Source organism: Girardinichthys multiradiatus, chromosome 6 (genome assembly GCF_021462225.1).
Source record: "Girardinichthys multiradiatus isolate DD_20200921_A chromosome 6, DD_fGirMul_XY1, whole genome shotgun sequence".
NCBI lineage: Eukaryota > Metazoa > Chordata > Actinopteri > Cyprinodontiformes > Goodeidae > Girardinichthys > Girardinichthys multiradiatus.
Genome location: NC_061799.1, coordinates 6,138,874 through 6,153,072, shown reverse-complemented (window position 1 = coordinate 6,153,072; position 14,199 = coordinate 6,138,874). Strand labels below are relative to the sequence as shown.

General features: G+C 42.9%; 1 protein-coding gene across 6 annotated transcripts in view; it reads left to right on the top strand.

Moving 5' to 3' along the window:
• Window positions 1–1,850: 1,850 nt before the first annotated feature.
• Window positions 1,851–14,199, top strand: part of LOC124869588 — a 25,471-nt gene continuing 13,122 nt past the window's right edge. Inside the window, exons 1-2 of one of the 6 annotated variants that reach the window (XM_047367533.1) lie at window positions 1,851–3,903; window positions 11,962–12,047. In XM_047367533.1, the coding sequence (XP_047223489.1) occupies window positions 11,978–12,047 (70 nt within the window). In that variant the 5' untranslated portion in view covers window positions 1,851–3,903; window positions 11,962–11,977. Of the gene's footprint in view, window positions 3,904–11,379; window positions 11,639–11,961; window positions 12,048–14,199 lie in introns of those variants that run through there. The other 5 variants (XM_047367531.1, XM_047367529.1, XM_047367532.1 and 2 more) reach the window with 5 other exon arrangements.

The window sequence follows — 14,199 nt, the reverse complement described above, 5'->3', positions numbered from 1 at the left end:
TCATTTCAGAGTATATTGGTTGCTAATATTAGCATTAAAGATGCATTGTTTTTTGTTAGTAAGTGCAGTGACTTCCAAAAGTATTCTTTCTTAAACTTTCGGATTTTCACTTAAATTTATTTTAGGATTTCATGTGATAGACCAACAGAGAAAAGTGGCCAACTGTTTAGTGAAACAATTTTCTAATTTTTCTCAAACAGAACTTATATAGAACTTAGTACTTAAGTTGATTCCAACACTTCATTTTTTAACCCTCTTTGAAAAAGATCAAAATCTGTCAGCTTGCCTTTATTTTTCAATGAGTCCTGTCATGGCTTTTTCAGGTATACCATACGGAGCACATGGTTGCTTATAAGTGCCAGGGCATTTTTGCTGCAAAAAAAGGATATCTCAAGACCGTACCCTAACTGCATGAATAATTTTATTAATTCCAGATTCAATCCAGCATCAAAGTAGGGGGGCAACATTGATGTTACAGTAACCTGTGTTTGTATGACCTTCGACCATTTAGTGATTGTGTGCTGGTGTGTTTATGTGTAGAAATAAGTGTGTTTGTGTGTGTTTGCGTTGTCAGAAACCCCCAGGCCATCCACACCTCCCCAGCCCCCCTGCTCTGCGGCAGGAGCCAGGGGACCACACTGTGTCCCCTGAGCGCAGCCCCCCCATGGTGTTTGTGTGTGTGTCTGTGGTAATGTGAAGTGTTAGGATTGTTGTCCTGCTGGAACGTGAATCTCTACCCCAGTATCAAGTTGTTGCAGTCATTAACAGGCTTCCCTTCAGGATTACCCTGTATTTTGCTCCATCAATTTTCCCATAATGTCTGACCAGCATCACTGACCCTGCTGAAGAAAAACATCTCCACAGCCTGATGCTGCCACCACCATGTTTCACAATGGAGTTGTGTGTTCAGGGTGCTTTAGTTTATGACCACACATTGCTTTCGGTAACAGGCCAACAACTGTTATTTCAGTGTCATCTGATTAGCACATCTTCTTTCATATGTTTGCTGTATCTCCTGCATGCAAACCACAAATAAATTTTTTATTGCTTTTATTTTTTTACAACTATGGTTTTCTTGCTATACTTCCATAAAAGCCAGATCTGTGGCTGTTACGTTGGCTGTCCTTACTTAGCCTGTCAGTGGACAGCCACGCCTTGGTAGGTTTGCAATTGTATTATGCTCTTTTTAGATGATGGATTGAACAGAGCTCTGTGAGATGTTTAAAGCTTGGGATATTGTTTTCTAACCTAATGCTGCTTTAAACATCTCCACTCATTTCTCTCTGACCTGTGTGCAGTGTTCCTTGGTCTCCATGATGCTGTTTGTTCACTAATGTTTTCTAACAAACCTTTGAGGGCTTCACAGAACAGCTGTGTTTATACTCAGATTAAATTACAGACAGTTTTTTTTTTTTGTTAATTAGGTGACATCAGAAAGCAGTTGCTTGCATAGGACTTTATCTAGAGGTAGCAGAGTTAAGGGACTAAATACAAATGCATGCCACACTTTTCAGATTTTTGGTTTTGAAAGATTGTGAAAAAACATGAGTCATTTTGTATCATACATATCCTATGATTCCCATAGAAAGTACTCCTGGATCAGTGCTTCTTTGTTCTTTTTGTGTCTCTGCTCTGTTCTCTCAAACCCCCAGTCGGTCGTGGCAGATGGTCGCTCACACTGAGCCTGGTTCTGCTGGAGGTTTCTTCCTGTTAAAAGGGAGTTTTTCCTCTCCACTGTCGCTACATGCATGCTCAGTATGAGGGATTGTTGCAAGTCACTGACTGGATGCAATCTGCTGGGTTTCTTTAGATAGAAAAACGTTTTATCCAATTTGAATAAATAACTGAATCTGACTGCACTGTTCAATGGTTAGGATTAATTGGAATGTATGAACCTGACTGTTGTGAAGTGCCTTGAGACGACATGTGTTGTTAATTGGCGCTATATAAATAAACTGAATTGAATTGATTTAGAAATGGGCGATATGGATTTGATATTTTCAAAACAATATTTTGTGGGATTTATTTAGATAAGGATAAAATAGACAATTGCAATTGATTGCAGAATTTTCAATAGATTGAAGAGCTCTAACGTCCTAATGTCACTGCATTCATTCAGAACCCTACAAAGATAAATACTGCACCTAAAATCAGAACATACCCATTATCAGATGGGATTACTTCTGTACACCAGTTACAATGAGTAGTGTAATTTTATCGCTAAACTGCAAACAATAACTGCTTTCAGTTCATTTATTTTAATATAGTGATATTTATTAATGCTCCCACGGAACCAGGAATGGAAAAATAGTGAAAGTAACAAACCCAACCAAACTGTTAGTTTTTCTTGTTTCCAAACATCATCTAGATGTTCTTGTTATCACAAGTCAAGTCTTTTCAATAATAGTGCTGTGTTGGTCTGTCACATAAAATCCTAATGAAATACACTGAAGTTGGCGATAATAATGTGACAAAATGGGAAACACTTCAAAGGGGTGTGAATAGTTTAGCAAGGTGCTGTGTATATCATTTTCATATTATTTAATTCATTTTGGAGAAAACAAAAGTAACTTTCTTCTCTTTTAACCAAAACATTTCTCTCCAGTGATAAATGTACATTTAATTTCATTAGTCTTGTTATACTCAGGTATAATTGTAACCATGGGAACAGTCATTTTGCCTTAACTGCTGTTATATTTTTTCAGACAAACAAAAGACCAAAAATGAAACTGAATGTGTTCTTGTCTCTTTTCATTAGATGGCTTTCGCGGACCATTTTGTAGATCTTATAGAAGTAAAAAGAAAAAAAACACAGCACTCACTTTCTTGGTAGTTTTTGACATACTTGTCATATTTTTTTGTATAATCCTGTAGCTAACAAAATTACCTTAGAGTTGTTAAACTCAGCACCAGAAATATACCTGTACCTCACTGTTGTCAAGATTGCACACTAAGGCCTATTTCATTTGTACCTAAATGCTTTATGATGTAAAACATTGTGAATGTTGCTTATCGATGACCTGTGTGGAGACTGAGAGCTGATGAAAGAGAAATCTGTTGGCTCTAACTTTTTAAGTCATGCTTTAATTTTTTGGCATGTTATTGAGAATGACTGGAAGCTCAGTCACCTACTGATGATGATGATGATGTCTGCCTTTATTCTTTAAGTGTACATCTTTGTAACCCTTTAAGTGTTCTTCAGAGCTCATAAATCACTTTTGGCATCTCATGTTCAAAGTTTGTAGTTTTATTGGGCAATAAAAGCAAATGTAGATCACTGCCTGACCATTATTGATCTCCCCCAGCTAAGTCGGAATCAACACTGTATTGTGGACAGAAAGTAACATTTAGATTTACTTCTTATTATCATGTAATAATGTGCATACAAACTATTTCAGCATATTTTCTGATGCTGTGGTTTAAATTCATAAACAGAATTTCTTCTCACTTTTAAATCTAGGCAGATATATCAGCACACTGATTGTATATTAACTGGTCACAACTGAAAATATAACTCACTGATTCTGAGCTATTACATCATTCTATATTTCACAAGTCAAACGATCAGTGTCAGTTTTCCTTATTTTTCCTTTCAGGACTTTTCTTACAAGGCCCTGATTTTCCTGTCCAAGCCGCAGACATCAGGACCAATCAGGGCTGCTCTTTAGTGTTGCCTAGAGACGGTGAAAATGTTACCGTGGCCTCCTTAAATTCAACCATTTATATTATTTCACTGAGTATATCTGTTCCAGAGTGCACTAGCTAGGATTTTTACAGGAATGAAAGGATCAGGTCTCTGAGTCCTGTCAAAGTGGAACAGTAGCATCGGTGTGCTGAGGCAGACATTTAAAGTAACCTTTGTGAGAAGAGAATCATTCTGCACCTGTCCTTCAGACAGACCAGGTTGGACCTAAAGATTTCAGTTTGTTGTGTTTTTTTTTTTTACACTAGTTAGCATTTAGTACAAATATTCAGATAAAACTACTTACAGAGCTGGTCAGAACCATCATCGGTGTAGTTATTGATGTATTTGAACCATTCTGTTTTCAGAGTGGAATAATGAATTATGTGCACGTTTTAGTTTGTTGTAGATTTCTCTGATCCATACAAGGAATAAAAACATACACCGCTACTAATATTTACATAAATGTGTCTTAATAATTATAAAGAAACCACATGCTTATGTTGCCATAAACAGCTTCTGGCATAATTCTGGCTTCGTGTTTGATCACCATTCTTATCGGAAACGGCAGAATTGATTGTAAATGAGTTGCTTTCCTGACACAGACCCACCTTTAAACAAAGATGCTTAATGTTAGCCCATACAATGCTAAACCCGATAGGTCTGTGTATGGGCACCCAACTGTGTCCAAGTTTCAAACATCTACTGGTGAAATTAGACAATTTGGAACTAGTTTTTTTTAATTAATGAATCCACTTTGCGCAATGCACCATTACCATTGCAGGGAAACAGGCCCTCAGCATGATGCTACCACTGCTATGGTTGCTTTTTGTTTGTGTTCATAAGTTCTCAGCCTTATCTTGACTCCTCCAAATATTCTTCCTCCTACTGTGGTCTCAGTCTTGGTCTCATCTGACCTGAAAAACTTTCTCCTGAAAGCATTTGGCTTTTCCAAGGAGGCAACTTAAAATTTTCATTCAAGCTTGAAAGTGTTAAATTGTAATCAGGACCCTCTGATTCCATGTCGTTGTAAACCTCATTGATGCTAGGGTCCCAGCATCTTCATGTTTATGATCAGCTGGAGCTTTGGTGGTTGTGGGATGTTTAAAAAATATGACCAATTTATTTTCCTCAGAAGGTGACAGTTTTTGTCAGATGAATTAAACTTGGACCTAGTTGGGTGTTGCAACAAGGTAGTTATTCCAAATACACAATGAAACTGTTTTTTTAAGGCTCCCTGAATTGCCTCACCAAAGCCTCCACCTCAGTCTGTTGCAAAATTGAGGATTGGGATTAAAAATCAGCTCAATTTCAGGAAAACAACCAATTTAAATAAACTTTACTAATTCTGATCTAAAAAGCAGTAACGTATCCAGCCAGAATTCTGCCAACACTTTGTTCATGGCTACAAAAGGTTTTCCTTCCTCATACAAGCCTCTGGTCCTGTTAGTGGGAAGTAAATCAATACCACTGTAATTAATTAAGGTTTAAGTTATTTTAGTGTATTTGCTGACATCTTTCATTGGGTGTAGAGAACAAAAAAGTGGCTTCCAGGAAGCCACATAAGAGGTTGGCAGAAATACAAAATTACTCCATACTTGGAAACTTACAGATTATTTTGTAACGAGAGGATGTTGCATGAAAGAACCACACACCCAAGGCTTTATAGACTGTGTGGTGACCAGTCTGTTAAGTGTACATACAGGCTATTGAACAGTTGGAATCAGTTAGTCAGGCTGACATATAGTAACCAGCAACCTCATAATGTCTAATGTTTAAAATCATTTTAGCCATTTTAAGTGTAATAAAGCCAGTAATCTAACATTTTGCCAGTAGTGGGAGACCTCATAATGTTGTTGGCAAGGCATGAAAAAATGTTGAAAAATAATATATTAAGTAGTAACTGTTTAGGTCACATGACCACTGTTCTCTGACTGAATTCCAATACGTTCCATTAAATGATTGAATATCAAATGCACTTCACAATAATTCATTACATTTTTCTCAAAACATAAAATTACAAATTTAAATATAGGAAAAATCTACTTTCTAAAAAAAGAGATATAAACAGATTTTTTATGACTGATAATTCTCAAAATGGTTGTAAAAACTAAAACTAAGGAGAGAAAATGCTGTGTGTCCTTGAATAAGAGGACTATGCCATCCACTGTACAATTTTATTAAACTAGATGCACAGAAACTGATGCAAAAAATCTTTTTTCTAGGAAATGCAGTTCTATTTCTGTATTGTACAATTATCGACTGCAGTTTCTACATTTTCAAGGGATTTTCTTAATGCTACACCAATAATGTAATAAGTTATTACATCACTGGGTGGTATTCAATCATCAGGCATTAATACATTGTTGGTTGCTATAAGGAACACATGTTCCTATAAAATTCTAACAGTGATATTCTCTATTTAAAAATATCGTAATTTAAAGAAGGTACAATGTAACAACAGCAGGCATCTCATTCTGTTTTCAAAGTCTACTTATAAATGTTTTTATGTTTTCCAAATACAGTAACACTAAATTTGGGAATCAAACTGATTAAAGTTGTGTGCTTGTGCTAGCTTGTTGAAACTAAATAACATGATGCCAGTTTAGACTTAGAAATGGTCTCAACTTCTCTTGAAGTGGGGTTCAGTAAAATAAAGTTCTCAACCTGGGCTAACAGCAAGAACTGGCAATAAATTTACCTGAACTCTCAGTAATCAAGTACCGTATCAAAAACAGGTTTAATGCACTTTTCTCTATAAACACTCTTAACTATAACTCAAAACAATACAGACAGATGAGGACCCCCATTCTTCAAAATAGAGAACGTGTAGAAACCATCACCACCTTCTGGTTTCAGTGCACCTACACCAGGGTCGATCTCTCCTGGACACACATCACCAAGACCCCGGTGGAGAAGATCCTGCAGGCAGGTTCACTTCTTGAATGCCCTCAGAAAAAGAATGAAGCTGTTGTTGGGCCTCTATCACCCCATTGTGGTGTGTGGTACACAAGCTCCACAGCTGAGGACAGGAAGGCAGTGCAAAAGGTAATCAACACTGCATGAAAAAAATAATTGGCTGCCCTCGTCCATCTATTGGTGACATGTCCAGATCCTACTGCTTCAGGAAGGCTAGGGCCATCACAGTATCAAGGCAGCTGCTCTCTGAATAGAGCTTCAGATCAGTCTCACATCGGTATTAACAACAGCTTCTTCCCCTGGGGCAGTGGTTTGCAAACTCATCGCTGTAGCCCCCGACACTCTTCATAACCTTGACCCAAAGTGGATTCTTCATAAAATGAAGAACGTTATGGGGAACCCTGAGCATCCCCTTCATGAGATTGTTGTACAACAACACAGTGTCTTCAGTCAGAGGCTTCTTCAGATTTGCTGAAAGACAGACTACTAGAGGAGATCCTTCCTGCCCACAGCCATGCATAATATGAGCTACAACAACATTTAATTTCCCTTTGGGATTAATAAAATATTTTTGAATTGAATTGAACCGCCACCTTAACGTGGTGGAGGGTGTTTTAGTGCTCGAATGATCCTAGAGGCTATGTTGTCTGGGGCTTAAATGCCCCTGGTAGGGTCTCCCATGGCAAACAGGCTGACAGGTGACGGGTCAGACAAAGAGCGGTTCAAGAACCCCTCATGACAACTACAAAATTGAGGCACGTGACGTCGCCCGGCACGGCGGAGCCGGGGTCCCACCTTGGAGCCAGGCCTGGGGTCGGGACTCGTCGGAGAGCGCCTGGTGGTTGGGTTGCTCCTCGCGGGACCCGGCCAGGCCAAGCCCGAATGAGAGACGCGAGACCATCTACCAGTGGGCCCACCACCTGCAGGGGAAACCGTGAGGGACCGGTGCAAAGAGGATTGGGCGGCGGATGAAGGTGGAGACCTCGGCGGCCCGATCCCCGGAAGCTTACGCTGGAGGCGTGGAATGTCACCTCGCTGTGGGGGAAGGAGCCTGAGTTTGTGTGGGAGGTCAAGAGATATCGACTAGAAATAGTCGGGCTCGCCTCCACTCACGGCGTGGCTCTGGAACCCATCTCCTCAAGAGGGGCTGGACTCTCTTCTACTCTGGAGTGGTCCACGGGCAGAGGCGGCGGACTGGGGTGGGTTTGCTTGTCGCCCCCCAGCTCAGCCGTCTCATGTTGGAGTTTTCTCCAGTGGATGAGAGGGTCGCATTCCTGCGCCTTCGGGTTGGAGAGAGGTCTCTGACTATCATTTCAGCCTACGGGCCGAGTGGTAGCGCGGAGTACCCAGCCTTCTTGGCGTCCCTGTCGGGGGTGCTGGCTAGTGCCCCTCCTGGGGACTCCATTATTCTGCTGGGGGACTTCAACGCCCACGTGGGAAACGACAGTGACACCTGGAGAGGCGTGATCGGGAGGAATGGCCTACCCGATCTGAATCCGAGCAGTGTTTTGTTATTGGACTTCTGTGCTAGTCACGGATTGTCCATAATGGACACCATGTTCAAACATAAGGGTGTCCATCATTGCATTTGGCACCAGGATACCCTAGGCAGGAGGTCAATGATCGACTTTGTTGTCGTATCATCAGACCGTTTTGGAAACTCGGGTCAAGAGAGGGGCTGAGCTGCCCACTGATCACCACCTGGTGGTGAGTTGGATCTGCTGGGGGAGGAGAAAGCCGGACAGACTTGGCAGGCCCAAGTGCATAGTGAGGGTCTGCTGGGAACGTCTGGCAGACCCCTTGGCCAGGGATGTATTCAACTCTCACCTCCGGGAGAGCTTTGACCAGATTCCGAGGGATGTTGGAGACATAGAGTCCGAGTGGACCATGTTCTCCGCATCTATTGTCGATGCTGCTGCCCGTAGCTGCAGCCGTAAGGTCTGTAGTGCCTGTCGCGGTGGCAATCCCCGAACCCGGTGGTGGACACCAGCAGTAAGGGACGCTGTCAAGCTGAAGAAGGAGTCCTATCGGCTGTGGTTGGCTTGTGGGCTCCTGAGGCGGCTGACGGGTACCGTGGGGCCAAGCTTGCCGCGGCACGGGTGGTGGCAGAGGCAAAAACTCGGACCTGGGAGGAGTTCGGTGAGGCCATGGAGAAGGATTACCGTTGGCCCCGAAGCGATTCTGGCAAACCGTCCGGCGCCTCAGGAGGGGGAAGCAGTGCTTCGCCAACACTGTTTACTGTGGGGGTGGGGAGCTGCTGACCTCGACTGGGGATATTATTGGCCGGTGGAAGGAGTACTTCGAGGATCTCGTCAATCCTGCCATCACGCATTCCCTGGTGGAAACAGAGGCCGGGGATTCGGGGTTGGACTCTTTCATCACCCAGGCTGAAGTCACCGAGGTGGTTAAAAAGCTCCACGGTGGCAGGGCTTCGGGGTTGGATGAGATCCGCCCTGAGTACCTCAAGTCTTTGGATGTTGTGGGGCTGTCATGGTTGACACGCCCCTTCAACATTGCGTGGCGGACGGGGACAGTGCCTTTGGATTGGCAGACTGGAGTGGTGGTCCCCCTACATAAGAAGGGTGACCGGAGGGTGTGTTCCAACTACAGGGGGATCACACTCCTCAGCCTCCCTGGTAAGGCCTACGCCAGGGTTTTGGAGAGGAGAATCCGGCCGATAGTCGAACCCCGGCTTCAGCAGGAGCAGTGTGGTTTTCGTCCCGGCCGTGGAACAGTGGACCAGCTCTATACCCTCTACAGGGTACTCAAGGGTTCATGGGGGTTTGCCCAACCGGTCCACATGTGTTTTGTGGATCTGGAGAAAGCATTCGACTGTGTCCCTCGTGATGCCGTGTGGGGGGTGCTCCAGGAGTATGGAATCGGGGGCCCTTTACTAGGGGCCATCCGATCTCTGTACAAGCAGAGCAGGAGTTTGGTTTGCATTGCCGGCACTAAGTCGGACCTGTTCCCGGTGCATGTTGGACTCCGGCAGGGCTGCCCTTTGTCACCGGTCCTGTTCATAACTTTTATGGACAAGATTTCTAGGCGCAGCCAAGGGCCGGAGGGGGTCTGGTTTGGGGACCAGAGGATTTCGTCTCTTCTTTTTTCAGATGACGTGGTCCTGCTGGCCCCCTCTAGCCAAGAACCACAGCATGCACTGGGGCGGTTCGCAGTCAAGTGTGAAGCGGCTGGGATCAAGATCAGCTCCTCCAAGTCCGAGGCCATGGTTCTCGACCGGAAAAGGATGTCTTGTCCTCTTCAGGTTGGAGGGAGTTCCTGCCTCAAGTGGAGGAGTTTAAGTATCTCGGGGTCTTGTTCACGAGTGAGGGAAGAATGGAGCGGGAGATCGACAGACGGATCGGTGCGGCTGCCACAGTAATGGGGGCGCTGTGCCAGTCCGTTGTGGTGAAGAGAGAGCTGAGCCGAAAAGCGAAGCTCTCGATTTACCGGTCGGTCTACGTTCCTACCCTCACCTATGGCCATGAACTTTGGGTCATGACCGAAAGAATGAGATCCCGGATACAAGCGGCGGAAATGAACTTCCTCCGTAGGGTGGCCGGGCACTCCCTTAGAGATAGGGTGAGGAGCTCGGCCATCGAGAGGAGCCAGTTGAGGTGGCTCGGGCATCTATACCGGATGCCTCCTGGACGCCTTCCTCGGGAGGTGTTCCAGGCACGTCCCACCGGGAGGAGGCCCAGGGGACGGCCCAGGACACGCTGGAGGGACTATGTCTCTCGGGTGGCCTGGGAACGCCTTGGGCTCCCCCCGGAGGAACTGGAGGAGGTGTCTGGTTGAGAGGGACGTCTGGGCGTCTCTGCTGAGTCTGCTGCCCTCGCGACCCGGTCCCGGATAAAGCGGAAGACGACGAGTACGAATATGAATTGAATTGAATTGAATTGAATTGAATTGAATTGAATTGAATTGAATTGAATTGAATTGAATTGAATTGAATTGAATTGAATTGAATTGAATTGAAGGTGCTCTGGTCACAAGAAACCAAATGTTTGGAGCATAGAAAAAACCAACACATATTGGTTTGCTTAGGTTGGTAAATATGCAGGATTGCATACAATAGATTTTTTACCAATGGTAGCTTACTCAGACATTCCAACTTGGCTCTTTATTTATTCTTCCGTAAATAAATCAAAAATAAGAAAATGTATGTTCCAGAATGGTTTACTGTGTAAAAATATTTTAAACCCAAAAAAGTCACTGTAGACTTTGTTTGGGTTCCAGCACATGTTGGACTAGAGGGAAACAAAGATACAGACATGCTTGCCACACTATTACAATCTAAAAACTTAGAACTTCAGATTCCTTTGAGTAGTGCTGAATGAACATGAAAACACAGAAAACATCAGTTATTAAACATCTTAGAATAGATCACACAGGTCTTGACAAAACAATTAAAGTTATTGGAAAACATATATCAGGGTTATGGGATCATTGCAGTTTTTCTGAATCTCTACACCCTGTTTTGATAGAGTGCAACACCTATGAACCAGAAAGAAAACAGCTCATTGAAGCTCTGAATAAATTAAATGTTAATAAATAAATAAAATAATAAATTAGAATAAATTTTATGTTAACTTCAGAATTGAAAACTTTTTTGGGCTAAATATAATTAAGAAAAAGTTCAAGTGATGTCATTTTTGAAAAACAACTTTATTAAAAAACAATGTATGGTTTGGGGGGTTTCTCAGTTAAATTTCTGTCTACACTCCAGTCCAGTTGGTGGCGGTAATGGTGGTTATAGTTGGTCTGCCAACCGCTATAAAACACCATAAGAGGAAGAAGAAGAGATCGTTGCAACTGCGTTGAGTGTTGCTGCCATCTGTCGTTTGGTATCTGGTAAAGCAGCAGGTTGTTAGCGAAAGAGATTTATTTAGCCTGTAGTACACCTTTGAAGACCCTTTAAAGATACAACATACCGTAGGTTTTTGCAGAAATTATGAAACGCCATAACAGAACTCGGTGGGAACCCGTAGCTAGACCCCAAACAGCTGCTCCAGGATTCAAACAGGCGCCAGTTCCAAGGTTTGTAAACTATTAGCTCTGTGCAGTCTTCTGGGACTTGTGTAGCTAACGGACTAATTTATATGAGCTGTACCCTCCTGTAAACATTGGCCTTTTTAGAAAACATTGTGATTGTCTTTAATTGATATTAGTGCTGCGTGCTTATTGAAAGAGTTATCAGTTCTCCATGTTCTTCTTAGCAGTTATTATTTTTCTCTTTGCTTCCTTCCCAGCTAAATCAAAACTAGCTCGGCTAGCATAGCTTCCTGGCTTGTTGATTTACTACTGGTTAGGTATTTCTGCCGAGGAGACCAGTCTTATGTGTGTACTGTTTCTGGTTCCAGGGTCCCCCAGCATTTTATGGAAGCTATGAAACGCATTTCAGGAACATCTGACGTGCCTCGCAAGACTCAGCCACAGAACGCTGCAGGTTCATGTTTTGCACATTCAGACTCACTCAGGTTATTCCTGAACCAATATTCCACCAAGAAATGGGACACTCCTACAAAAAACTGATGCCTCATCAGTTATCTCATTGCTACTATGGATGTGCACATATACATAGTAGCAATGAGAGAAACAAATAAATATACCTTAAGGTATTTAAAATGCATTTAGGTTTTCAATAACATATGTCAAGTATACTAACAAAATACATATGGTAAACAGCTGGAAAGTGTTTCACCTTAAGTCAAGGGTGTCCACAGTGCATCTAGGTTAAGATTTCTAAACCACAGTAGGTTGACGCAGATGGAGACTTTATTTTTAATCACGGCAAAATGTTTCCAACGAATCAAAATTTCCTCCTTTTGACTAAATATCAGTCATTTATCTAACCATGCTTTATGCATTCTCTTTAATAGCATAGTAAATAGGACCTTATCCATCTAGTGACTTACTCAAAAATAGCCCTTGGTTCACCAAAATGCAGTAAGATATACAGAAAATACAGTAAGTGTTTTCAAAAAAGTGACAAAAATCCTCTGCTTATTGCAGAGAATAGACATTTTTCTAGTTTTTTTAATTTATTCTTTCAATGGAGCCCAAAAGAATTTGCAAATTACATTGATATTTGTGTGCTTTTGCAACGATATACACTATTTTGCCAAATATATTGAGTCACCTCTCCAAATCGTTGAATTTAGGTGTTACAGATAATTCCATTGCTATATAGGTAAAAGAAATCAAAAATCTAGGCATTCAGCCTGCTTCTACAAACATTTGTAAAATAATGGATCACTTTAAGGAGGTCAGTGAATTTGAGTGTTGAACCCTTGAAACAGGTATTTTTTGTGCAGTTTCCTTGCTCCAAAACATCCCACATTCAGGTGCTGGTGCTGTTGCAGGGGGTTCAAATCATAGAATGGATTTTGCATGTTCTCTCTGTCCATGTAAATGGCAAATGACCTGCACTTGTATAGCACATTATCAAGTGTGAGGACTCCAAAGCACTTTACACTACAATCAGTCATCCACCCATTCATACACATATTCACACGCAGACAGTGGTAGCCACAGTTACCCTGGGGCAGACTGATAGAAATGGGGCTGCCATACAATCGGTGCCACCGGGCGTCCCTCTGACCACCATCAGCAGGCAAGGCGGGTAAAGTGTTGTGCGCAAGGAACGGCAACCCAACGGTTACAGGACAAACCCCTAGCACCTGACCATCCCCTGTCTCTGTATTGCCCTGTGAGAGAGTAGGGACTTATTCAGGGTGTAGCCTAGCTCTCATCCAATGACTGCTGCTGGTGCCCTGTGCTCTTCACAGATGAAAGCAGGTTCACACTGAGCTTATGTGACAGATGTGACAGTCTGGAGACACCGTGGAGAACGATCTGCTGCCTGCAACATCCTTCAGCATGACTGGTTTGGCAGTGGGTCAGTAATGGTGTGGGGTGGCGTTTCTTTGGAGGGCCACACTGCCCTCCATGTGCTCGCCAGAGGTAGCCTGACTGCCATTAAGTACCGAGATGAGATCCTCAGACCCCTTGTGAGACCATATGCTGGTGCGGTTGGCCCTGGGTTCCTCCTATTGCAGGACAATGCTAGACCTCATGTGGCTGGAGTGTGTCAGCAGTTCCTGCAAGATGAAGACATTGAAGCTATGGACTGGCCCGCCCGTTCCCCAGACCTGAATCCGATTGATCACATCTGGGACATCATGTCTCGCTCCATCCACCAACGTCACGTTGCACCACAGACTGTCCAGGAGTTGGTGGATGCTTTAGTCCAGGTCTGGGAGGAGATCCCTCAGGAGACCATCCTCCATCTCATCAGGAGCATGTCCAGGGGTTGTAGGGAGGTCATACAGACACATGGAGGTCACACACAATACTGAGCCTCATTTTGACTTGTTTTAAGGACATTACATCAAAGTTGGATCAGCCTGTAGTGTGTTTTTCCACTTTAATTTTCTGTGTTACTTCAAATCCAGGCCTCCATTGGTTAATAAATTTGATTTCCATTGATGATTTTTGTCTGATTTTGTTGTCAGCACATTCAACTTTGTACAGAACAAAGTATACAATGAGAATATTTCATTCATTCAGATCTAGGATGTGTTATTTGAGTGTTCCCT